Below are 27678 nucleotides of genomic sequence, written 5' to 3' on the forward strand. Positions count from 1 at the left end.
CCTGGGAGGGAACTTAGCAGCTGCCAGGGCCAATGTCCTCAGTTTAAAGATGAAGAAGCCCAGGCCCTGAGGGGTAAAGTTGCTCAAGCCCATGCCAGTAGATAGAGGCAGAGCTGAGGCTAGAACTCAGAAAACCTAAGTCCCAATCCTGCCTTCTTCCTTCCTGTGACTCAGGAGAACAGGGATCTTCCCTGGGTAGTCCCCATCCTTAGTGGCTCTCCTGGCCAGCCCAAGTATGATTATCTCTGTTAAGCAGTGAATAAGCCACACAAGGGAAATGTTTGGTTTCAGTGCAGTGTTTAAAATTTTAAAGAGCGGTATTGAACATCTTAATTCATTTTCAAAATTTTATTTCTTAGGCTGCAGGCCACAGCAATTGATAGTGGGGGAAATGGCCCGTGAGGTCTCAGGGAAGCCAAGGGAAAGATAGAGATTTAGAAATTTGTCCTTTACCAAAAGGACAACCCAACAGAGAGTTGGCTCTGATTAGTCTTTCTCTGCAGGACTCATTACAGGACTGACATCTAGAGCAGGGGTCTTGGCACACACAAAGTGGTGTCAAAAATATCCGTGGCAGATATTGCTAATAGACACATCACACCTCTCCTCTGAGTCTAGATGTGGCCTCAGTTCTTTTTCTTAATTGAAGTATAGTTGGTTTACAATATTGTGTTAGTTTCAGGTATACAGCAAAGTGATTCAGTTCTCTCTCTCTCTATGTATATATATATATATATATATATATATATATATATATCTGATTTTTTCATTATAGGTTATTGTAAGATTTTGAATATATTTCCCTCTGCTATACAGTAAATCCTTGTTGTTTATCTATTTTACATATAGTTCACAATCCTTCTTAAAACTGTGCTCCAGATAGCTACTACCAACTTCTAGCCCTTGGTAATTGAGATATAACCTGTTTGCCCTCGTGCCTGGGGAATAAATGGAGAGAAGATCCTGCCGATGGCTTGAGAAATCTGGTTGGCAAGGGTCAGGCCAGGTCCCACACAGCCCCATCATGAAAGGTATCACTCACCTGGCTGGACCAAGACTGTTCCTTCCATAGGCTGCTCCAGAGGTGGCAACAGTAAAACCATGGAGTATCTCTTTGCCCTCACAGCTTGCTTTCAAACGCAGGCTTTGGGAAACAAACCGAGGTAGCGTTCTTCGTGGCTTACTCTTGCCTAAAGAGCCTTCAGCAAGATTTTCCCCCCAAACAGAGGTCCTGGGGGTGGAAGACATCTACTGGACCTTGGTCCCTCCCTGGCATGCTTCTTCTTATCCATCGACCCAGGTCTGTCCCGGGGGTCCTGGAATGGAATGTGGCACAGGAAGAAAGTGATGCGGAAACCCTTTCTCCAGACCACTCAATCCCGTTGTCACACATTCAGGTATTTCTAAGCTTTTCCTTTTAATCACATTTCTATTCTTTCATAAAAAAGAGATATGTTTGTCTATATCCATCCAAAGACATTTCCCTGTGTCCTTTACTGTTGTAGTAGGCTTTTGTTTGACAGGGAAATGCCCATCAACCCTTGTTGGGTGCTATCTCATGTCCTCGAAGACAGTACTCTGAGTGACTGGGGAGGATGGGTCCTTTGGGCCAACAGAGCAGCACCTGCCAGTGTCAGGGCTGAAAGGGGATCGGGGAACAGAAGCAGCAACTTTGACTTAAGTTCGGAACAAAGAATATTTTCTTCCCCTGACCTACTTTCTGCCAACTTCTAGTATGACCCATTTATGGAGATGGGCTAATTAGAACAGCAGAGGGTGCTGTAAGGTCAGAAACAAAGCTGCCCGCCTCAGAAGAAACTGGGAGAAAAGTCCTTTTTTTGAGTGATAATAGTGATCAAGGTCCAAGCCTGGGACAAGTGTGGCTTGTTTACCAAATCCCTGGGACCCCGCCAGGTCTGAAGCCCTCTGTTTATTTATTTATTTTAAACTTTTATTTATTTAATTTTTTTAACATCTTTATTGGAGTATAATTGCTTTACAATGGTGTGTTAGTTTCTGCTTTATAACAAAGTGAATCAGTTATACATACACATATGTTCCCATATCTCTTCCCTCTTGCATCTCCCTCCCTCCCACCCTCCCTATCCCACCCCTCCAGGCGGTCATAAAGCACCAAGCTGATCTCCCTGTGCTATGTGGCTGCTTCCCACTAGCTATCTACCTTACGTTTGGTAGTATATATATGTCGATGCCTGTCTCTCGCTTTGTCACAGCTTACCCTTCCCCCTCCCCATATCCTCAAGTCCATTCTCTAGTAGGTCTGTGTCTTTATTCATGTCTTACCCCTAGGTTCTTCATGACACTTTTTAAAAAAATTCCATATATATGCATTAGCATATGGTATTTGTCTTTCTCTTTCTGACTTACTTCACTCTGTATGACAGACTCTAGGTCTATCCACCTCATTACAAACAGCTCAATTTCGTTTCTTTTTATGGCTGAGTAATATTCCATTCTATATATGTGCCACACCTTCTTTATCCATTCATCCAATGATGGACACTTAGGTTGTTTCCATCTCTGGGCTATTGTAAATAGAGCTGCAATGACCATTCTGGTGCATGACTCTTTTTGAATTATGGTTTTCTCAGGGTATATGCCCAGTAGTGGGATTGCTGGGTCATATCGTAGTTCTATTTGTAGTTTTTTAAGGAACCTCCATACTGTTCTCCACAGTGGCTGTATCAATTTACATTCCCACCAACAGTGCAAGAGGGTTCCCTTTTCTCCACACCCTCTCCAGCATTTATTGTTTCTAGATGTTTTGATGATGGCCATTCTGACTGGTGTGAGATGATATCTCATTGTAGTTTTGATTTGCATTTCTCTAATGATTAATGATGTTAAGCATTCGTTCATGTGTTTGTTGGTAGTCTGTACATCTTCTTTGGAGAAATGTCTATTTAGGTCTTCTGCCCATTTTTGGATTGGATTGTTTGTTTTTTTGTTACTGAGCTGCATGAGCTGCTTATAAATTTTGGAGATTAATCCTTTATCAGTTGCTTCATTTGCAAATATTTTCTCCCATTCTGAGGGTTGTCTTTGGTCTTGTTTATGGTTTCCTTTGCTGTGCAAAAGCTTTGAAGTTTCATTAGGTCCCATTTGTTTATTTTTGATTTTCTTTCCATTTCTGTAGGAGGTGGTTCAAAAAGGATCTTGCTGTGATTTATGTCATAGAGTGTTCTGCCTATGTTTTCCTCTAAGAGTTTGATAGTTTCTGGCCTTACATTTAGGTCTTTAATCCACTTTGGGCTTATTTTTGTGTATGGTGTTAGGGAGTGATCTAATCTCATACTTTTACATGTAGCTGTCCAGCTTTCCCAGCACCACTTATTGAAGAGCCTGTCCTTTCTCCACTGTACATTCCTGCCTCCTTTATCAAAGATAAGGTGACCATATGTGCATGGGTTTATCTCTGGGCTTTCTATCCTGTTCCATTGATCTATCTTTCTGTTTTTGTGCCAGTACCATACTGTCTTGATTACTGTAGCTTTGTAGTATAGTCTGAAGTCAGGGAGCCTGATTCCTCCAGCTCCTTTTTTCGTTCTCAAGATGGCTTTGGCTATTTGGGGTCTTTTGTGTTTCCATACAAATTGTGAAATTTTTTGTTCTAGTTCTGTGAAAAATCCCAGTCGTAGTTTGATAGGGATTGCACTGAATCTGTAGATTGCTTTGGGTAGTAGAGTCATTTTCACAATGTTGATTCTTCCAATCCAAGAACATGGCATATCTCTCCATCTATTTGTATCATCTTTAATTTCTTTCATCAGTATCTTATAATTTTCTGCATACAGGTCTTTTGTCTCCTTAGGTAGGTTTATTCCTAGATATTTTATTCTGTTTGTTGCAATGGTAAATGGAAGTGTTTTCTTGATTTCACTTTCAGATTTTTCATCATTACTGTATAAGAATGCCAGAGATGTCTGTGCATTAATTTTGTATCCTTCTACTTTACCAAATTCATTGATTAGCTCTAGTAGTTTTCTGGTAGCATCTTTAGGATTCTCTATGTATAGTATTATGTCATCTGCAAACAGTGACAGCTTTACTTCTTCTTTTCTGATTTGGATTCCTTTTATTTCCTTTTCTTCTCTGATTGCTGTGGCTAAAACTTCCAAAACTCTGTTGAATAAGAGTGGTGAGAGTGGGCAACCTTGTCTTGTTCCTGGTCTTAGTGGAAATGCTTTCAGTTTTTCACCATTGAGGACGATGTTGGCTATGGGTTTGTCATATATGGCCTTTATTATGTTGAGGAAAGTTCCCTCTATGCCTACTTTCTGCAGGGTTTTTATCATAAATGGGTGTTGAATTTTGTCGAAAGCTTTCTCTGCAACTATTGAGATGATCATATGGTTTTTCTCCTTCAATTTGTTAATATGGTGTATCACGTTGATTTATTTGCATATATTGAAGGATCCTTGCATTCCTGGAATAAACCCCACTTGATCATGATGTATGATCCGTTTAATGTGCTGTTGGATTCTGTTTGCTAGTATTTTGTTGAGGATTTTTGCATCTATGTTCATCAGTGATATTGGCCTATAGTTTTCTATCTTTGTGACATCCTTGTCTGGTTTTGGTATCAGGGTGATGGTGGCCTCGTAGGATGAGTTTGGGAGTGTTCCTCCCTCTGCTATATTTTGGAAGAGTTTGAGAAGGATGGGTGTTAGCTCTTCTCTAAATGTTTGATAGAATTCACCTGTGAAGCCATCTGGTCCTGGGGTTTTGTTTGTTGGAAGATTTTTAATCACAGTTTCAATTTCAGTGCTTGTGATTGGTCTGTTCATATTTTCTATTTCTTCCTGATTCAGTCTTGGCAGGTTGTGCAGTTCTAAGAATTTGTCCATTTCTTCCAGGTTGTCCATTTTATTGGCATAGAGTTGCTTGTAGTAATCTCTCATGACCTTTTGTATTTCTGTAGTGTCAGTTGTTACTTCTCCTTTTTCATTTCTAATTCTATTGATTTGAGTCTTCTCCCTTTATTTCTTGATGAGTCTGGCTAATGGTTTATCAATTTTGTTTGTCTTCTCAAAGAACCAGCTTTTGGTTTTATTGATCTTTGCTATCATTTCCTTCATTTCTTTTTCATTTATTTCTGATCTGATTTTTATTTCTTTCCTTCTGCTAACTTTGGGATTTTTTTGTTCTTCTTTCTCTAATTGCTTTAGGTGCAAGGTTAGGTTGTTTATTCGAGATGTTTCCTGTTTCTTAAGGTGGGATTGTATTGCTATAAACTTCCCTCTTAGAACTGCTTTTGCTGCATCCCATAGATTTTGCATCATCGTTTCTCCATTGTCATTTGTTTCTAGGTATTTTTTTATTTCCTCTTTGATTTCTTCAGTGATCACTTCGTTATTAAGTAGTGTATTGTTTAGCCTCCATGTGTTTGTATTTTTTACAGATCTTTTCCTGTAATTGATATCTAGTCTCATAGTGTTGTGGTCGGAAAAGATACTTGATACAATTTCAATTTTCTTAAATTTACCAAGGCTTGATTTGTGACCCAAGATATGATCTATCCTGGAGAATGTTCCATGAGCACTTGAGAAAAATATGTATTCTGTTGTTTTTGGATGGATGTCCTATAAATATCAATTAAGTCCATCTTGTTTAATGTATCATTTAAAGCTTGTGTTTCCTTATTTATTTTCATTTTGGATGATCTGTCCATTGGTGAAAGTGGGGTGTTAAAGTCTCCTAGTATGAATGTGTTACTGTCGATTTCCCCTTTTATGGCTGTTAGTATTTGCCTTATGTGTTGAGGTGCTCCTATGTTGGGTGCATAAATATTTACAATTGTTATATCTTCTTCTTGGATTGATCCGTTGATCATTATGTAGTGTCCTTCTTGTCTCTTCTAATAGTCTTTATTTTAAAGTCTATTTTGTCTGATATGAGAATTGCTACTCCAGCTTTCTTTTGGTTTATATTTGCATGAAATATCTTTTTCCATCCCCTTACTTTCAGTGTGTATGTGTCTCTAGGTCTGAAGTGGGTCTCTTGTAGACAGCAAATATATGGGTATTGTTTTTGTATCCATTCAGCCAATCTGTGTCTTTTGGTGGGAGCATTTAGTCTATTTACATTTAAAGTAATTATTGATATGTATGTTCCTATTCCCATTTTCTTTCTTTTTTTTTTTCTTTCCTGGTATGTGGGCCTCCCACTGTTGTGGCCTCTCCCGTTGTGGAGCACAGGCTCCGGACGTGCAGGCTCAGTGGCCATGGCTCACGGGCCCAGCCGCTCCGCGGCATGTGGGATCTTCCCAGACCAGGGCATGAACCCGCGTCCCCTGCATTGGCAGGCGGACTCTCAACCACTGCGCCACCTGGGAAGCCCCCCATTTTCTTAATTGTTTTGGGTTCGTTATTGTAGGTCTTTTCCTTCTCTTGTGTTTCTTGCCTAGAGAAGTTCCTTTAGCAGTTGTTGTAAACCTGGTTTGGTGGTGCTGAACTCTCTCAGCTTTTGCTTGTCTGTAAAGGTTTTAATTTCTCCATCAAATCTGAATGAGATCCTTGCTGGGTAGAGTAATCTTGGTTGCAGGTTTTTCTCCTTTGTCACTTTAAATATGTCCTGCCAGTCCCTTCTGGCTTGCAGAGTTTCTGCTGAAAGATCAGCTTTTAACCTTATGGGGATTCCCTTGTGTGTTATTTGTTGTTTTTCCCTTGCTGCTTTTAATACGTTTTCTTTGTATTTAATTTTTGACAGTTTGATTAATATGTATCTTGGCGCATTTCTCCTTGGATTTATCCTGTATGGGACTCTCTGTGCTTCCTGGACTTGATTAACTATTTCCTTTTCCATATTAGGGAAGTTTTCATCTATAATCTCTTCAAATATTTTCTCAGTCCCTTTCTTTTTCTCTTCTTCTTCTGGAATCCCTATAATTTAAATGTTGGTGCATTTAATGTTGTCCCAGAGGTCTCTGAGACTTTCCCAGTTCTTTTCATTCTTTTTTCTTTATTCTGCTCTGCAGTAGTTATTTCCACGATTTTATCTTCCAGGTCACTTATCCATTCTTCTGCCTCAGTTATTCTGGTATTGATCCCATCTAGAGTATTTTTAATTTCATTTATTGTGCTGTTCATAATTGTTTGTTTCATCTTTAGTTCTTCTAGGTCCTTGTTAAATGTTTCTTGCATTTTGTCTATTCTATTTTCAAGATTTTGGATTGTCTTTACTATCATTATTCTGAATTCTTTTTCAGGTAGACTGCCTATTTCCTCTTCATTTGTTAGGTCTGGTGGGGTTTATCTTGCTCCTTCATCTGCTGTGTGTTTTTCTGTATTCTCAGTTTGCTTATCTTATTGTGTTTGTGGTCTCCTTTTTGCAGGCTGCAGGTTCGTAGTTCCCATTGTTTTTGGTGTCTGTCCCCAGTGGCTAAGGTTAGTTCAGTGGATTGTGTAGGCTTCCTGGTGGAGGGGACTAGTGCCTGTGTTCTGGTGGATGAGGCTGGATCTTGTGTTTCTGGTGGGCAGGTCCACGTCTGGTGGTGTGTTTTGGGGTGTCTGGGGACTTATTATGATTTTAGGCAGCCTCTCTGCTAATAGGTGGGGTTGTGTTCCTATCTTGCTAGTTGTTTGGCATACGATGTCCAGCACTGTAGCTTGCTGGTCGTTGAGTGAAGCTGGGTGCTGGTGTTGAGATGGAGATCTCTGGGAGATTTTCGCCATTTGATATTATGTGGAGCTGGGAGGTCTCTTGTGGACCAGTGTCCTGAAGTTGGCTCTCCCACCTCAGAGGCACAGCACTGACTCCTGGCTGCAGCACCAAGAGCCTTTCATCCACATGGCTCAGAATAAAAGGGAGAAAAAGTAGAAAGAAAGAATTAGTAGAAGTAGAAAGAAAGAAAGAAGGGAGGGAGGGAGGAAGGAAGGAAGGAGGGAAGGAAGGAAAAAAAGAAAGAAGGAAGATAAAATAAAGTAAGATATAATATAATAAAGGTATTAAAATAAAAAAATATTAAGAGAAAAAAAGGACGGATAGAACCCTAGGACAAATGGTGGAAGCAAAGCTATACAGACAAAATCTCACACAGAAGCATACACATACACACTCACAAAAAGAGGAAAAGGGGAAAAAAATCATAAATCTTGCTCTCAAAGTCCATCTCCTCAATTTGGGATGATTCGTTGTCTAAATGAGGGAAGGAAGGAAAGAAAGAAAGAAAGAAAGAAAGAAAGAAGATAAAGTTAAATAAAATAAAGTTTTTACAATAAAAAATAATTATTAAGAAAAAAAATTAAAAAAAAAAAAAACAGACAGAACCCTAGGACAAATGGTGGAAGCAAAGCTATACAGACAAAATCTCACACAGAAGCATACACATACACACTCACAAAAAGAGGAAAAGGGGAAAAAAATCATAGATCTTGTTCTCAAAGCCCACCTCCTTAATTTGGGATGATTCTTTGTCTATTCATGTATTCCACAGATGCAGGGTACATCAAGTTGATTGTGGAGCTTTAATCCGCTGCTTCTGAGGCTAATGGCAGAGATTTCCCTTTCTCTTCTTTGTTCTCACAGCTCCCAGGGTCTCAGCTTTGGATTTGGCCCCACCTCTGCGTGTAGGTCGCCAGAGGGCGTCTGTTCTTCGCTCAGACAGGACGGGGTTAAAGGAGCCGCTGATTCGAGGGCTCCGGCTCACTCAGGCGGGCGGGAGGGAGGGGCACGTAGGGCGGGGCAAGCCTGCACGAGGCGCGGCGTGCGTTCTTCCGGGGGCGTTGTCCCTGGATCCCGGGACCCTGGCAGTGGCGGGCTGCACAGGCTCCCCGGCAGGGGGGTGTGGATAGTGACCTGTGCTCTCATACAGGCTTCTTGGTGGCGGCAGCAGCAGCCTTAGCGTGTCCTGCCAGTCTCTGGGGTCCGCGCTTTTATCCGCGGCTCGCGCCCGTCTCTGGAGGTCCTTTAAGCAGCGCTCTTAATCCCCTCTCCTCGCGCACCAGGAAACAAAGAGGGAAGAAAAAGTCTCTTGCCTCTTCGGCAGGTCCAGACTTTTCCCAGGACTCCCTCCCGGCTATCCGTGGCGCACTAACCCCCTGCAGGCTGTGTTCACGCCGCCAACCCCAGTCCTCTCCCGGCGCTCTGACCGAAGCCCGAGCCTCAACTCCCAGCCCCGCCCGCCCCGGCGGGTGAGCAGACAAACCTCTTGGCCTGGTGAGTGCCGGTCGGCCCTGATCCTCTGTGCGGGAATCTCACCGCTTTTCCCTCCGCACCCCTGTTGCTGCGCTCTCCTCCGCGGCTCCGAAGCCTTCCCCCTCCGCCACCCGCAGTCTCCGCCCGCGAAGGGGCTCCCTAGTGTGTGGAAGCTTTTCCTCCTTCACAGCTCCCTCCCACTGGTGCAGGTCCCGTCCCTATCCTTTTGTCTCTGTTTATTCTTTTTTCTTTTTACCTACCCAGGTACGTGGGGGGTATCTTGCCTTTTGGGAGGTCTGAGGTCTTCTGCCAGCGTTCAGTAGGTGTTCTGTAGGAGTTGTTCCACGTGTAGATGTATTTCTGGTGTATCTGTGGGGAGGAAGGTGATCTCCGCGTCTTACTCTTCCGCCATCTTCCCGGAAGCCTCTGAAGGCCTCTGTTGAGTGGTGGTTTCGGGCTAATGAAAGTGAGCCCAGGGCGCTCACTGACTGCGGGAACTGCTCAGATGCAGACATTAATAGGTTTAAGGGAGATGGGGTAGGGAAGTTCAAGGACAATACGTCTGTAATAGATCATTAAATCTTGAGTCTCTCTTAGCCCTAAACTGGCGGTCAGTCTCTTGTACATTGTGCTCTCCCATGAACAAGCCTGTTGAAACCTTTGGAAGACATAGGACAGTGGGCTAGCAGGCTCATTTCCCATGTTCCCAGTGCTCTTAGGGGTTTGGGATGAGCACAGCTGGCTCAGGTCTCGGGAGAGTGCAGAGCTCTATGACGCAATGACAGCAAATGAAAGATGTGAGTCACTTTTTTTTGCCATCGATTGATACAACATGATTTGGGTTTTTTTTTTGCCAGATTTCACAACTTTATATTTTAGATTTACTCAGCATCTTATTTCTGAACGTCTTTGATGAGACTCAAGCTCTTAGGAAATTTATTCATCAGTCTATTTCATAAAAATGACAATAGCAACAGCAATGCCTAGCGTTCTTAGATCACTTGCTGGGTGTATTGCATGTGTTATTTCATTTAATTATCCAACAGTCCTGTGAAAAAGGTATTATTATTATCTTCATTTTACAAATGGAGAAAGTGAGGCTTGGAGGGGTTAGGTCGTGTTTGGGGTCACACAGCAAGTACATGCTGGAGCTGATAGGAACCCAAGCAGTCTGGATCCGGAACCCCACTCCTTAACCATGACACTGCACTGCTGTTCTGAGAAGTGCCCTTCCTGAAGGGATGCCTTTCAAGGAGTGTTGGAAGGACATCATGGTGGGGAGTTTCATGATGTGCCACCCAAGGAGGTCTCCATGTGAAGGATTAGGGAGAGGGCTTGTCCCTCTGAGTGAGGGTTTTGGAGCCCTTTCCTCTGTTCTCGGGTATGGGCAGATGTAACTGAGGTTGGGCCATCAGAAGAGGAGCAGCAGTTTAATTTGTTAACTGTTATACTGCCTAGATCAGGAAGGGATCACTCAGCTCTCATGAATATCATGCCTGGCAACACCTTTAGAACAAGGACAGACCCCCAGAGACTGACTGGGGGCTGCTAGAGCCCGTGAATATCTGAGAGTGGGAAGTTCTGAAGTGGCCTTCTCCCCAGCAGAGGGGCTGGTGCCTTTGAGAGGGGACACCTGCCTGCAGGGGGGCCGTGCAGGCCTGGCAGCAGCTGATCAGACAGAGCAGCCCCGTTGCTGACCCTGCCTCTTCCACAGCCGGGGGCCTGGGGATGCTCACACCGGGGCTGCAGACTTCCTGGTGTGCACTTTTGCTAATCTTCACGACAAGGCCTGCCAGATAAAATGCAAAATTTCCAGTGAAATTTGAATTTCAGATAAACAACGAATACCTTTTTAGAGTAAATATATCCCAAATATGGCAAGTCCCAGTTATTACTAAAAAGTTTTTTTGTTTTTCATTTGAAATGCAAACTTAACTGGGTGTCCTGTGTTTTTATTCACTAAATCTGGCAACCTTACTATTTACAATAGGCAAGACATGGAAGCAACCTTAATGTCCATCAACAGAAAATGGATAAAGAAGATGTGATATATATATATATATATATATATATACATATACTACTCAGTCATAAAAAAGGGTGAAATAATGCCATTTGCAGCAACATTGATAGACCTAGAGATTATCATACTAAGTGTAGTAAGTCAGAAAAAGACAAATATCATGTGATATCACTTAAATGTGGAATCTAAAAAATGACAAAAGTAAACTTATTTATGAAAGAGAAACAGATTCACAGACATAAAAAACAAATTTGTGGTTACCAAAGGGGAAAGGGGTTGGGGGAGGGATAAATTAGGAGTTGGGATTAGCAGATACAAACCACTATATATAAAATAGATAAACAACAAGGTCATACTGTATAGCACAGGGAACTATATTCAGTACACTGTAATAATGCATAATGGAAAAGAATATGAAAAAAAAAAAAAATATATATATATATATATATATATATATATATATAAAACTGAATCACTGTTGCATACCAGAAACTAACACAACACTGTAAATCAACTATACTTTGATAAAAAAAATTTAAAACAAATTCGGCAAACGTATCCATGCCGTTGGTGAGTTTTTAAGTGGACAAAGTTATATTCCTTTGTCCACAAATATTTGTTGGTTGTCAATTACATGGCAGACACAGTCCTAGGGACTGGGACAGATCAGTGAACAGATAAGCAAGGCCCTGCCTTCATGCAGCTTACATGATGGTGTATGTGTATGTGTATATGGGGTGAGAAGGGAAAGACAAATAATAAACATGTGGAAACCTGATGATGACAAATAGTGATGTGAGGGAAAATAAGAGGTGGAATCGAGGGTGACTCTGGGTACCCAGGTGAGTGACTGATTTACTTGCCAGGGAAAGCCTCTTTGAGCTGAGATTTGTGAAAACCTGGAAGCAGAGTTTCAGGGACCTAGAAGAGGGAGGCAGGTAGAGGAGCAGAGGAAGGCCACAGCTGCTGAAGGGGAGTGACAGAGGCAGGAGAGGACGTGCAGGGAGATTGGACAGAGGGCAGAGATCCCACCATGTGCAGTGGGTCACAGGCCCAGGAAGGGAGGCCCTGCTGGCATCATGATATTTACATTTTATAAAGACCTGCAGAGGAGATGGTCCAGGGGCAAGGGCAGAAGCAAGGGGACCTGACAAGGGGCGTTATTGCCGTAGTCCTGACAAGAGATGGTGGTGTTGGTGGGAGGTGGTGGGAGTGGTGGTGGAGAGAAGTGGATACACTGGAGCCACACTTCATGGTGCAACTGACAGGCCTTCCTGACGAATTGGAGGTGAGGGACCAGGGAAACAAAGGAACTCCAGAAGTACTCCTAGAAACACTCCTAGGTTTGGGGGAGCCAGTTGGTCTTCTGTTTTTTAGGGCAGTGCTTCCCAGCAGTTGTCATGTCTTGGCTTACCCAGAAGACAATATTTGTATTGAAATGTAGCCGGGAGGGGCTGGCCTCAGGGGCTCCAGCCACCCCAGGTCCCAGTGTCCACTGTGAGCACTGTCTCAGAGAACCTGTAACCCACTCACGGCAGTTCACCCACTGGGAAGGTCTGCTTCCGGGGGGCAGAAGTTTCCAGCTGGAGCCAAGTGTGTGCTGCAGAGGGAGAGATGGAAATCAAGCTGTGGGAAGTGTAGTGAGCGTTCTCAGGACCACAGCACTCCCTCAAGCATGAGAAATAGAAGAGTTCAATATTTTGTAGTAACTGTCAGTGGAGTGCAACATTTAAAAATTGTATTAAAAAACCCCAAAAAACATAACAACAACAAAAATAAAAGAGTTCTAGAATTCAGGGCTAGGGCAGATTTTAGAAATGACCTCATCCAACCCTCTCCTTTTTCTTTTTACACAAATATGTAAGACTAGGTTAAGGTCCCCATTCATTTATCCCATGTATAGAGTACTCCAGGTGTGTGCAGCTGTGCTAGTGCTGTGTGACAGTGCTACTCAAAGTGCGATCCTGGACTGGTACCCGGTCTGTGACCAGAGGATGCGGAAATGGAGGATAAGCCACTTTTAGGGCAATTTGATATCGAAGTATGTGATCATTGGACTTGCAGTCTCTCTTTCTTTTTTAAAAACTAATTCATTTTCATTGTGTTTTACAAAAAGATTAGTACAGGATGGATTGAGGACCACAAAAACAATAACAACTTTTCCTGGGTTGGAAGCATGCGCCCCAGAGAATTACAGCTAATTCAGTCACGTGACCGTCAGGGCTGCCCTGCTCCCCTCACTTCCCTCCCATCTCCTTCCCTTCAGAAGCACTGAGACGGTCTCAGAGATTTAAGGAGCCCAGTTTTATTCTATATCCTCCTCCCTGATATGAAAAGAAGATGATTCTTCTTGTGGGCTTCAGCCTTTTGTTTTTCTGTTAAGTACACTCATTGTTATGTCCTGCTCGTTCTATCACCCGTTTCCCTTTTTCTTACTTTCGAAGGCTTGGGCTCTTTCTCATTCACACTGGATTTTCCAGTTATTTTCTGCCTTTAATTTTCATCTCTGTGTCTTTCCCCTGCCTCTGCCCATTGGGTTCCCTCCGGATGGGCCTGTGCTGGACCCAGTGCCTGCAGAGTGTAAGACTTCACTGTTTGCTTATTTTTTTCTCTTCACAGACAAGGACGTGCTGTGTAACCAAGTGACCCAGATCTCCCAGGAGCAGATAGTGGTGAGTGGCAGTGAGGTGACACTACAATGCATTTTCCAAACCACATACTTAGATCCAGACTTATACTGGTACCAAATAAGACCAGATCGTTCCTTCTAGTTTGTCCTGCACAGGAATAACATTAAATCCCATGATGCAGCTCTTGCTCGGGGTAGATTTTCCATGCAGCACAGCCTGACCCACAAAACCTTCCACTTGGTGATCTCCTCAGTGAGGCCTGAAGACGGTGCCACTTACTACTGTGGCTTGCGCTCCCACGGTGTTGCAGGTGTCCAGGAAGTCTGCGCACAAACCCCTGGGCACAGCCTGGCAGAGCTGCCTCTCTGGACAGCTCATGTCCTTGGACACAGCATCCTTCTTCCCTGTCATTCTGTGGTCCAGTCTGGCCTTTAGAGGTGCCCTAACATGTCTTCCAGATAAGAAAAGGCCTGGTCACATCCAGGGGAGCACCCTGGCTTCCGATGGAGCAGACATCTCCCCACTTCTGACACAGAGGGCCCTGGCTGCCCGAGTGCCCGTGGTGGGGAAGGGAGACTGCACGTCTGAGAGACTCTGGTGCCCAGGTCGTGCCTGATACAGAGCAGGGCTTGACAAGGATGTGCTGCATGCGCTGGGAGCGTATCAGGATGGGGCTGGTTAAGGGCCAACTTCAGGAGAGCCTTTCGGAAGTGTCTTTATTTTAGTCTCCATCATTCATCCATTGCTGTGAATTGGCCTGTTCCCTTTTAAGACTCAAATTGGACACAAAGTTACTTACTTTAAAAAATTTCCCTGGTTTACCTTTCATTTGCATCTTCTTGTACAGCCACCTTATTTCTCCTGGATTCTCTTTGGCACCTCCATTTTACTTACTGGGTTTGGAGAACATTTTTCTTTCACTGAAGAGCACTGAGATATTCCCAGAAAGCTGTCTGTGAACACCAGAATCCCAGCTTCAAAGGCCCTGAGTTTGGAGCTCAGTGGTATCCCCAGGGGAGAGAATTACCTCCAGGGGAAACCAACAATGTGATGTCAAAAATAGATATACCCTCGGCCCTGGGATTCCATCCCTCCTTCCTCTACTTCTGTGGGTGTCTTCCTTAAAACAACTATTAGAGTTATTAGATGTAATCTTAGAAACAGTAGAAGCCTTAGACGGTATTTTATAGGGAAAGCACTGAAGCCCAGAGAAGTGAGGGACATTTGGAAGGTCGCTGATCTGGTTAATGACAGAGCCAGGGGTGTGGGGCTGCACTTCTGGGGGCTCCCTTGCAGCTGCACCCTAGGAGGTTGTATCAGTAGGTGGCTTGGGCAGCAGTATATCTGGGCTTCAACACAGGCAGGTGGAAAGCAGTCGCTATAGAGAGGGATGGAAAAGACACGCGTGAGGGAGCCAAAGGATCAGGCCAAATGACTCAGCCTCCGGGGCTTCTGTTCTGCCACCTACTGAGCGTGTGTACTAATCTCCTGGAGACTCCTTTGGGGTCACATGAGATTCTACACGTGAAAGCTCTGGAAAACTATAATCCACGATAGCATGGTTTCCACACCAGAAGGCAGCCGCAATCCCCTATGGCTCCTGCCTTAAATCTTTTCAGGAGCATCCTTTTGGTGGAAGAAATTCGTGGTTCTTTAAAATACTAGGATGCCTTTCGCTGATGATCAAAGTAGGCCAGAGGGTGGCTCATTCATATGCTATGTATAGGACTATCCTGAAGTTCAGCCCAGCTGAACTTCAAAACAAGCCCTCTTCCCTGTCTCAGGGACGTGCTGTGCTCTTGTAGAAGGAACTTGGGGCTGGCACTCCTGATAACTTTGTTCTGCTCCCAGAAATATCGCTGCCTCTCTGAATAACCTTGAACAAGGTACATACCTTTTCTGGGGGACATATTTTTTTCCATCTGAAAAATGAGGATGTGTTGTTTTGTTCTTAGCAACTTCAGAGATACATTCTTAAGAATGGCCCAAGGTAACAGATGGGAATGTTTTGGAAACAGGCATTCTTGATGCACATGAGGTGAAGATGTGTGGAATCTTTTAATAGTTTTCCCCTGGATGGACCTGGCTTATCCATCTAGATTGTCCCAAACTCATTGACTCAGAATGCCACTGCCTCCTTTCTTTGGTTTGGGTTGTGAGGACGTGACATGGGAGTCTGCAGATGGCAAAGATGGGGCAGTTGTGGATGAACGTTGCTCTTTCACTTGTAACCTCATGAGCCCCCGCCTGACAGCCCACATAGGTGCTGAGGAACCCACAGTGCTCGGTTGCTAGACTTTTGCTACCTGGGTTTGTGCACCCGGAAAAAGCTGGCCTTGCTGAGGTGGGAGGAGCAGAGCTCAGAGGCCACACCAGGGACGCTGATGTTGGAGTAGCAGGAAACCCAGGGGTGGGTCCCCGAGGCAGGAGCCTGCAGGCTGGGGGCCCAGGAAGCTGTGGTGTGACCTATAAACTCAGTGTGGTTTTTGTCTGACTACCAGTGAATTCACAGCTCCCCTTACCCCCTGCGATGGTCCGCAATGAGGAAAGCCAGAAGCAAGGCACACACAATGCACTTTAATACATGCAATAGAGACAAAGAAGAATGGCAGAAAACCATCAATACCAAAGGTCCAGTGCCTTCAAACTTCCTGGGCATGGATGGGCAGGCAGGGGGTCATGAAGACACTGTTCTTACAGGGGAAATCTCGGGGTCTCATTCCTGTCCCTCCCTCCCAGAACACTTGCACAATGAGTTGCTTGAAAGCAAGACCCACATCTTACGTATTTTTGCACCCTCAGTACAGTGCCTAGAACTTGGAGTAATTCATGTTCGTTAAATCAATTAATAGAGAGAAACCCATTTCCTCTGCATTTTACTCTGATCTCTGCTAATAACTCTGAGAGTATTTAGATGAGATTGGAGAAACCCCATTGCCTGGGCAGAGAGTGTTAGGAAGTCAAATGTAGTTTTGTTTGTCAAATACTAGGAAAAGCAGAAAGTGCCTTTGTGGATGAGAACGCTAGTTTGGGGCAAACCTAGTGCTGGGTTGAGCAGAGCCTTTTATGTTTCGGAAGAAGCCCAGGATCTATTTTCCTCTTGGAGAATGGAGCTAGGAACCCGATGGCTCCTGCTTTCTACTTCTGGAGGCAAAGAAAGTCAAAGGAACAAAACACCATTTTCAAAGTGTGTCAGTTGTAGGAAAAAAAATGTGTTCTATATACCTTCATATCTCTATATCCTTTTATAAAGCAACATGTAAAACAGTTGGGACCATAAGCCCCCACTCTCCAGGACTTCTGTCTTTCATCAGGCTGAAGGATAAGCTGGGTTTGTTGCCTTTAAAGGAAAACTGGTTTGGGAAACAGCCATTTAAGCAAGGCTGGGACAGGTCAACTTAAACCACCAGGAAGTTGAAAGCCTAGGAGATAGCACCTCTGTAGGCTTTTGATTTCTTTTAGGGCGTGTAGCCTTCTCATGCCGGTCAGCCTGCAAGTGAAGGAAAATTGTCAGGGTTATAGAATCATAGACTGTCAGTGCTGGAAGGAATCATAGCAGTCATGCAGTCCTGGGGATGGCCAGTACTTGCTGTGGTTGTACCGTTGCAGACATCACTAATATATCCTGGCACATTTCCCTTCTACACATGGTGATAGTTCAGCTAGTCACTATCAGTTTATCTATGTTGGCACAAGTCATAAAACCCATCTGCTCTCCTTTAGTTCTTCTTCGCTCCTTTGTTTTACAGATGTCATAACCCAGGCCCAGAGAGGTGAAGCAACCTGGCCTAGGTAACATAGTGAGTTAGTGACATAGGCAAACCTAAGCCCCGGGTCAAATTTCATGTCTAAGATAACCAGAAGAAGCAATGCAAGTAAAAGGCAAATAATTCACATCTCATCCTCAACTTTGCATGCATCCTGAGTGGCTAGTAGTGAGCTGTTCACTAAGGATGGGAACATAGGTTCATCCCAGAGATAGGCTGGTCTACACATCGAGTCCTATGATTAAGGATCGAGAGCTGACATCCCCTTTGTCTGGGCAAAGATAAGTTCTGCTCCCCCTGAATATTCTTCAAGTGAAGCTTTACTGACGGCCTTGCAAAAAGCCCATGGTCCTTTGGCCATATAAACAAAATTAGCAGTAAAGAAAAAGATTTCTCCTGTTTAGGTCCAATTTTTTTAGCTCCTGAGTTTGAGGTGAGGATTATTGGCTGGTATTATATTATATTACATGAATTTTGAGTCTGGCTTGAAATAAAAGGCTAACAGGAGATGGGGTGTTATGCTGAGTATCTGAAAAGGTCCACCTTAGTAAATCATAATATGTCTCTATGTGTTTTTCCTTTCTCAATGCTTCTTGCCATTCCTAAACTCCTTCCTCCATGTGCAGCATAGTTTGGGTGGAGGTAGGAATAAGAAGCAGCTAGTTCTTACCTTAAAAGAAAAATAACTTGGCAGTCAAGAGAAAATTGATGGCAACACTCTTGGCAAACAGCATTCGGAGCCCCAGCACTGCAAGGGACATCATGTTCACCTTCCCGGCTTGCACTGCAATTGAATGAGAATGAAGATGGTGGCTTCAGCAAGAGACTAAATTTCCTTCCAGAAATTGGACCCACAGCACCGAAACCAGCCTGCCCTGAATCACCATCATTCTTCCTGGTCTGAAGCCCAGCTTGGTGCCAGATAGCCTTCAGAGACCTAAGGCTGCTATTCACATCCAGTAAGGCAAGCTTTGGAAAAACCCATGCTTGCAGCCAGGCAAACTCTGCTTAGAGAGTCAGAGGGAATCAACTGGGCTCAGGTATGGTTTTTGTTTTCTTTTGAAATAGAATGATTTTGGGCCCCATCTGACAATGACAGAGTTTGCTTTAACCTCAATTCTGAAGTTGGCCCTTTGGTTTCAACTAACCTTGGGGCTCATAGCAGGTCTCTGGAGTTTGAGTTTGATTGATGTTTTCAGGTTCCTTTGGCTTTGGATTTTCTGGAACAAACAGCAGTGGTCAGGGTTACAATGATAACCGAGAGGCTTAAGGTATTTCAGGTTTTACAACTGGATTTCAGGTTTTACTTACTTAGACTTTAAGTAAGTAAACTAAGGATCAGAGAAGTGACTTGGTTAAGGTCCTATAGCTATTTGCACAGTCAACATACTTCCTGTCCTGAGACTTTTTTCCATTGTACCATGAGGCCCACATGCAGGTATGCCTCTAATTTGTAAGAACAACTAGAATAATTAATACCATGATAAGCTGGACTGCCCTTTGTTATGGCATTCACACTAGATTAGACCTCACATGAATTTTCAACCCTAGAGTCTTTAGGATGAAGGAGACAGGGGATGGTGAAGAGGAGAGATGGGGATGAAATAAGATGTGCTTTATCTTAGATTTCAGTGCAGAGATGCAGAGAGTTTAATTCCTAGTCAATGATGGGAATTAGCCTAAGTCTTGAGTCTGAGCCTAAGTCTTGTTTCCAGCATGACGCCATGTTGAGAGTGATCTGTCAAGAGTTTACAACTCTAACTTCTCTTTCCCTTGACTTTTCTTCCCCACAATCACAGCCCCTTCAGGCCAGATAGGACCTACCTGAAGTATTTTTCTTTGGTTTGAAGTCAGTAGAGCGCCAGGTTTGTTTGTTATGTTGAACTGAACATGTCACTGAATCTGGATCTCCATACTGACCAAGCTTGACGGCACTGTACCTCCCACCGGGAGAGATGACAATAGCAGGGTCATATTCTCTTATTATCTTGGATGATTCCAGACTTATAGTTACATCTTTGGGGTAGAACTCCTTCACCAGACAAGTGACATACGTCCCATTTTTCATGACAAAAACGGATGGGTTGGCAACAGCCTGAATTTCTGCAAATATAATCAATTTATTTTGTGAGATGATTATCCATGTGTGGGAGTTAAACCATGATGTTTTCCTCAATTCCTCTGGGGCCAAACACTACAATCCAGACTTTCCTGCATCCTGTTAGTGACCTGAGCTTGTTAGCACCTCTATGAAAGGATGGCTAAGAGAAGTAGACATGAAATGCAGCAGTTTGACTTCTAGTTAGGAGCTGCTAAGAGATATATGGCTGGGAGCAGAGATAGAAAATGACAAATACAAAGAAGTGTATTTTGAGTCTTTTGAGTTTCAAATATTTATGTTTTATTAAACAATCCTCTGGACAATCCAGTTAGGCTGAAAATCTCTCTGAATCAGTTGGTTTATTTTAAATGCATGAGCCCTTGGAATGAGATCAGGGCAAGGTCTGAGAAGGACTATATAACTGGTTCCAACACTCTGCGGATGGAGGTGTTTGTGTCACTTCAGGGTGTCATCCCCATTTTTTGGACTGGAAGGGATCTGCTAAAGTTAAGTGGTCCATCTCTCTGCCTTCAGGTGAATTCTTATGTAAGGGACCACCCTACAGTTTCTTTTGAGTCTTTAATCAGAGAATTACAGCTATCATTCTCAGAAGTCCTCAGGAACATAAAACTAGTTTAAGCCCATTTCTTCTTGTTTTGTTCTAAGTGGAGCTGTGGAACACTGGTTACAATAATTGGGTCTCCTCCTGGCCTTCTCTCCTTTCATGCCTCATTATCTGCTACTCTGTATATGCATCTTTTTCTTTCCTTAAAACCAGAGTGGGGTTGGGGATTTTTCAAAGGGCTCTTCTGGAACGTGGAAGGAGAAAACCTTCATTGTTTTGTTTCACGGCATAGCTGAAGCCACTGATAATAGACACCGATAACCCCAGCAGTAACGGCTTGGAAACCACACGTTCTGCTCAGTCACCTCCCTCCAGAACTGTGGCATTTCTCTCTTATGATACTGACTTTGGTGAGATGGATTCCAGTTGATTTTCTAGGGAGCTTGAAAATGAGTTATAGAGAAAGGAAACTAGTCCATTATAAAGCAAAACCAAAATAACCCTATCTCCTTCGTTACTTAAGAGTGTGACCCAATCGTAGTCTGATTTAGTTGGATAATTAAGCCTTGCTTGGGATTTAAAAACCTAATTTCAAAGGCAGTTGCTAATGATCACTTTGGGCTGGAGAGACCTGGCTTGAATAATTTGAATAATGTGATATAATCAACAAGACAGATGTCTGAAGAAGGTCATACACTCAGGATATTGTGCTCTGAATCTGTTACTCAGCATTTCAGATACAGCATAATGCATTGGTTTGGTAAAACATTTTTCTCAGATCCTCTTTCTCAATTAATGTCTATCCGTTCAAAACAATTGTTTGAAAGTAAAGTGTTTAACCCATTCTTTGGTGTCATGGTAACTAAAGAAAAGGCTATCTGACTGAATTGAACCTTTTTTAAAAAGTGGGATGCAGGGCTTCCCTGGTGGCGCAGTGGTTGAGAGTCCACCTGCCAATGCAGGGGACACGGGTTCGTGCCCCGGTCTGGGAAGATCCCACATGCCGTGGAGTGGCTAGGCCCGTGAGCCATGGCCACTGAGCTTGCGCATCTGGAGCCTGTGCTCCGCAACAGGAGAGGCCACAACAGTGAGAGGCCCGCATACCACAAAAAAATAAAAAATAAAAATTGGATGCATACAATATAGTTGCCCTATGTAACCTAGTCTATTTTATATTAGACCTAAACCAAAATTTGAAGTTGTATAAAATTTGCACTACATTGTAGTCTAAAATTTAAAGATGTAATCACTTATCTTTTGAGAATTTCCAGGCTTTCTCCTTGGTCCACAAACATAATTACATTTCAGCATGTATTGCAAAGTGCTATTTATTTGGGCAATTGTTATTTTATTTTCAGACTTTCTCTTTTTATGAGTACCCATCTAATGCTAAGGTTATGTGCTGGTAAACAATACAAAAAGAAGTGTATACCTTTCCTGAACAGTTTTTCTTAATTTATAAACTTAGAAGTCATCTATGTTCTAGATTCTCATAGAGTGTCTTACTGGTTCCCCAAGCATCGCAACATGGATAACAAATGTCACTCACAGTTTCAAAGGTCTCTGCCAATATGGGATTTAACTTGAACACAAATCAGGTAAGTTTGCTCTACCTGATTACTCTGACCAGGTTGACCATTTCTCTCCTAAATCTTCCAGCTGCCGGACATTTTACAGGTGGCAACAAGTCATTCACACTAGTCAGCTTAGCTAAAGGGATGCCTAGGGATGAAGCAACCACCTTGGAGAATTTGCGCCTCTGCCCCTCCTCCACCTGATGCTCCAACTATTAGTATAATTCTTCTAGATTTCTTTGTGCTTTCTGGGCTGCTCTGAAGATTTCAGAAATAAGTTTTTGTTTTTTTTAAGTAAAAATAATTACAGAGCTACTTCAGCTACTCAGCCTAATATCTTTACTGTGGCCCACTCCATCTGTACTACTCCATCTCCTAGTTATACTTTTTCATGTAATGCAAACTGGATGGCAACCCTAGTCCCAGGAGTCAATTCCTCCCTAGAAATGTATGGAAAAAAATCAACTCACGGGGCTCCACGAAGAGTTTGGTGCCAGCTCCAGAAAACATCTGTCAGGTGTCCCAGGAGCACATTGCGATGCTGCCTCACAGGTAACCAGCCTGGGGCTGGCCCTGGGGCCTGGGCTAGAACATCTGTATCCTGCCTCTCCAGCCTGGGTCCCAGCCTAGAGACCCCACCAGTCAGAGAGCTACAAAGCTGCCCTTTATTAGATCAGGGGTCAAACTCATAGAGTCTCAGTTCCCTTTGAAGCTAATAATAGTTTAACTGCTGGGTAAGGAGGTGAGCATGAAATCCCCAGCCAAGAAGCACTGGGACAGGGGACAGGGCTGAGACAGAGCAAGAGAAGAGGGTGACAGGTGACCAAGAGCTGCCTTCAGGATGGAAAATTTAACATCCCGTTTATTGGGAGGGCTCTCCAATAAGAACACATTAGCTTGGGAGTAGGGATGGGGCACTGAATATTGACATTTCTTGTAATGAATGTTAGGCCGAGGAGGGTTTAGACACAGATCTTGTTCTCATATTCCGGTCCTTCTCTTGGGTCACAGTCCACCTTTTTGATTAGAAACCTAATTTCTTCCCCATCACTCAGACTGAGTCTCACAATAACAACAAACCTACTTTCTAATTCCCTGAGTCCATGGAAAGGCTTTCTAAGGACGTGAGGGTTGAACAAGAAATTGGTAGCTGACAGGGGAGCCCAGTGGTGCTACGTGTCATGGATACAGGTCAGAGAAGCCAGCGCTTGCTTTGGATTGCTTATTTTTGTTTTATAATTTCTCTTGAGCCTGGATCTAGGTACAAGCCTCAGGAGGACAGAGTAATCATGTGAAATAGAACTTAAGGATGATTACTCTGTCTTATCACCCAAAAATCAAGAATCTAGGGCTAGAGCTAGGCAAAGGGAAGGATGGTTGTATAGGGCCATTATATGTTGTCAAAACTTTAAGGATTGGGGGTTTGATTTGAAATTCTCAGCCCCCCTACCTGAGCTTCATATCATCATATTACACTCGATCACTGCAGGAAGAGAAAACCAGAGAAGCAATTGGGGTATCCCTGGAGAGCTCAGGTCAGCATCTCGACAGAGGGGCTAAGCATCAGTTTCATCTCTGAAGACTTCCAAAGGCACAGCCTCAGAGATTTGATTCTAACACGGCAGATAACTCTGAATCTCAAGTGGAAATGATTTAAAGGGAAAATGAAACACAACACCTTTTGCTCAGATGCGATTTGCCCAACATCAATCAGACTGCAATCAGTTACAACGTGATTCTGTTTCTTTCCTTCTTTTCATTGCTCTAGTCTCCTTTCAAAGATAAGAAAACTCACCAAATTCCACTATTTCCCTGGAAGCAAGGGGCAATCAAGTATGCCTGTAAGTTTATATTACCCTCTGAGAGACAGAGACCCCGTTGACACTACCAGTCTCTTTCAGGACTGTCAGATCGCCTCCCCACATTCATGTATATTTCCCCACTTTTTATTTCCTCTGAAATAAACAAAATCAGAATCTAACCAATGCCCCATTGGTTTTGGCATTTTGGGAAGCATCTGAAAGACTGCTGTTCTCTGGACTGCTCCCAGTGACTGACTGTTGGCAGCTACCCAGACTACCTGAATATGACCCCTGGATTTCCAAACACTGGAACAGACTGCCAGTGGACAATATCTCTAGGAGAGCACCACTACTTCGCTATTGTCTTGAAGTTGGGGGCTGTTTCTACTTTGGATGTGGGCTCCTGAACCTTTACAGAATCCTCAGATTCAGGGCTAACAAGGGAGGTGTGCACATTACGGTTCTCGGCAGACCCAGACAAGGATGGGACCTTGGAGAACATTTAGTGTGAGCCAGGCAAGATGATTTAATGCAAGTTCTCAGCAAAAAAGAGACAAGGGCAGATTGGCTTTTATCGTCTGAGGCAGAGAAGGCTATTTTGATCTAACTCCTTCTTTTATAATATTTTTCTTCTTTCTAACCCTCCCTCTTCCTACACTGTGACCATGACTCTTTTTCCTCATAAACGGTGGATTCTCCTTATCTAGAACTTGCCTTTTCCCTGGTCCCAGTCCCTGACCAGAGGACCAGAAGCCTGACCAAGGGCTTTATTTAAGCAGTTGTAGAAGACTTATCAATACTAATCCTCAGAACAGAGTTTCCAAGCATACGTAGAATATTTTCTTAAGAGAAACCTAGTGAATTTGTCCTCCAGTTTCCCCCTGGCTCTTTGTAACAACAACAATGGATTTCCCATTTAGAACCTCCTAACTTCTCAAGAAGTTGCGTTTATTCAGGACTATGCCACAACTCCAAGGGAATATACACACTAAATAAAATGCATAACTTACTCGGTTCCACGATGAGTTGAGTCCCGTTTCCAAAGGTGAGTTGTGCTGTCAGCACATCATTTCAGACATCATGACCAAAAACCTTACTACCTATTTGCCCCCTGCCTAGTGCTTCTGTTTGGAAGGGGGTGGGTTAGCTAGAGTCATAGAATTTTGCAAGGGTTTCTGAGATCTAAGCATTTCATGTTGGCAGCTTCTTTGATGTGTGTTATCTTCTGAGTGTTGACATTGAGGGACGTCCCTATGTTTACTGCTATTATCTCCTCAAACCTGTCATCTCTTACCCCCAGATCTTGCTTCAGGATCACATTTTCACAGGGAAAAAGGAATTAACTGTCAAATGGCTATTGTCAGCAGAAACATAACATAACATATTGTAAGCAGAAACTTGAACTGTAAGGTTCAAGTCAATCAGAAAGGACTATGCCTCAGTTAGAGGTGGAAGGACATGATGGCTGGACCAAGAGCCATTGAAGAAAAAGACTTGGAGTCTATTAAAAGGATGCTAATACTCATAGATGACTACCATTTCTATAAGTACTTTACTACTTACAAATGGCTTGTGCTTACACTACCTCAAAAAATACTACTGTAACAAACTCCATGAGATGATATTATTAGATCTATCTTACAGAGGAAGTCACTGGAGCTAAGGGTGGTTAAGATAGTGGCTGAGCTGGGCCTGACTCTCATGTCTCCAGACCCCAGATTCCATTCATTGAACCAGAGTAATAGATGACAGGACTGAAAGGAGCCTCAGCTGTCACTTGTCAAAACCCCTGAAGTCACACAAAGTCTAAGTAATGGACATATTACTAGTAATGGACACAGCATCTTTTTTCATTAAATCCCAGAATTCCCACTGGGTCATAAGACATTCACATCATTGGACTTCCTCTCTTTTCCTACTATATTGTCCCTTAGAATTGGTCTGGATGATAACCAGGATCTTAGTGTGCTAAAGCTGGAAGACACCTGGGAAATCATTTGTACCAGCTAGAGGGAAACTCGAGTTCAGTGAAGTCACAGAGCTCGTCAAAGAGGATTGGAACTCAGTCTTTGAACTCTTGGTCTAACATGCTCACCACTGCACCTCATATTTACTAGATGTGCTGTAGTACAGGTCTGGTCATTGCCCAGATCTGTAAATGGTGAATGCACGGGTATTAAGTAAGCTGGTTCACTAAGGCTAGTCAGGTAGAGGGAAGGCCACAAAAACTCTCCTGGATGGAGAGTGGACCAAGAAGACTACTGCAGCATGTACCCACCCTGGATTGTATCAGAAACTCAGTCCCTGCCCCTCAAACCATCCCTTGCTAAATTGCCTGCTGGAGGGATTTTCAACAACCTAAGAAGTGTTTCCCAAGCTGATGAGTTGGGAAAATATTTAACAAAGATAATTGCCAAACACAGTGGTCAAAAGAAGAAAAACAACGAGTCACTTACTTGGTTCAACGTTCAGATAGGTTCCTTTGCCGAATATCAGTAGATCATACACAGCTGATTAACCCAGTCTAAAAACTGCCTTTCTTTTTTCTTACCACAACCCTGCCCCCAGTTGCCAAGTCATGTGATAGTCATTGGATGGGATTTTCTGTCTCATCTGCTTAAACTCTTTTCTCCTCAGTCTTGGGGGCTACCCTTCAGAACAAAGCAGGAGGTGGTTCCTGGGTCAAATAGAAATCTAGGCTTTTGCCACGTGTCACAATCTGAATTTGTGCTCTGAACGACAGAGGTTGGAAAAGAGTTTCTTAGATCAGGAGCAAAGGAAGGTAGACTGTTGATCATAGAGTGGGTGATTGTCAACCCTTGGCTACACTTAGGTGGGGCAAGATCTAGTGAGTGACAGGCCCCACTCAGAACCTTTTAGGAGAACTCCATTTCATATCCAGTCAGAGCTTTACATCATTGACAGGCACTGTGCAGCAGCCAGACTTAGTATAAAATAGAACTAGAGTTTTTGGAACATTTTAATAACGTGTTCATGAACTTCAAATTTGAGCAAGCTTCAATGGCATACTTACACTTAGAAGGGACAGTTAGATTAGCCTCTGTCATATGTAAAAATCAGTGTCTGTGAGATTGCTTGTATGTCACTCACAAAATACAGGGAGAAAAAGTGCATTTTCAGATCAGTTTACAGCCCATACAGGATTGCATATCATACTTTGAGAATCACTAAAATGCAGAGTGCTTCTCAGCTGCAGTGAGGTAGGGAGATGTCAGATAACCTGAAATCGAGTTCAACTCAGTTTTTTACTTACTAAGTGTGTAATCTTGGCCAAGTTCCTTAAGGTCACTGAGCTTCATTTGCCTCCTTTATAAAACAAGGATACCGTCTTCTGTATTGGGAGGTTGTAAGAGTAAATGAAAGGGTGTATATATAAAGCATTCTGTAAATGCTCAGTGTAAGTACAGTGCTTATTGGTGTTAGAGTAAAAAGTGTTACTTGAAGCAGGAGCATGTAATTTCACTAAGCTCAGAGCTCCCTGGGACAGGGTTGTAGGGAGAGATTGCTGAGGGAGGAGAGAATCCTGTTTCTTTGGTGTTTGGGATAAAAGTGCCCACTTCTTAAAGCTGAGGGTGAGGATTGGAATCCAGGTTTCTGTCTCCCTTGGTCTCTTCCCAAGGTCAAGTGTGACTGCCATTCCCTTCTCTAACCTTCCCTCTAGAATCCAAAAGCCCAAGTCCTTACAGTGACTTAGAAGCCATCCTTTCTCCATTACCAACCTGACCTCATACAAAAATTCTCTCCAGGTCACTCACTCTCCTCCCGCCACCAGGCCTCCTTGGTATCCTTCACACACCCCAGGCAGTGCTTGTGTTCCCTCTGCCTGGAAATGCTCTTCCTCCAGAAACCTGCATGGCTCCCTCTGTAACCCCCTCGGGTCTCTGCTCAAATGTCCCTTTTCCAATGAGGCCTTCTGTGACCCCTCTGTTAAAAATTGCATACTGCCCCCTCCCACTAATACTCTATTCCTCTTCCCTGCTTTGTTTTCCTTCACAGGGCTTATTACCACCTAAACTACTATATATATATATTTTTTTTT

At 43.3% G+C, this 27678-nt stretch overlaps 2 gene segments (V, D, J or C); both read right to left on the bottom strand.

Annotated features, from left to right (window-relative positions):
- Positions 1 to 27678, bottom strand: part of LOC136118300 (T-cell receptor alpha chain constant-like) — a 334856-nt gene that overhangs the window by 77003 nt on the left and 230175 nt on the right.
- LOC136118299 (T cell receptor delta constant-like) overlaps positions 18248 to 27678 on the bottom strand; it is a 193163-nt gene continuing 183732 nt past the window's right edge. The window contains 4 exon segments of the C gene segment in view: positions 18248 to 18360; positions 18725 to 18796; positions 19401 to 19679; positions 24629 to 24673. Coding sequence covers positions 18248 to 18360; positions 18725 to 18796; positions 19401 to 19679; positions 24629 to 24673 — 509 coding nt within the window.

Source organism: Phocoena phocoena, chromosome 2, assembly GCF_963924675.1.
Source record: "Phocoena phocoena chromosome 2, mPhoPho1.1, whole genome shotgun sequence".
NCBI lineage: Eukaryota > Metazoa > Chordata > Mammalia > Artiodactyla > Phocoenidae > Phocoena > Phocoena phocoena.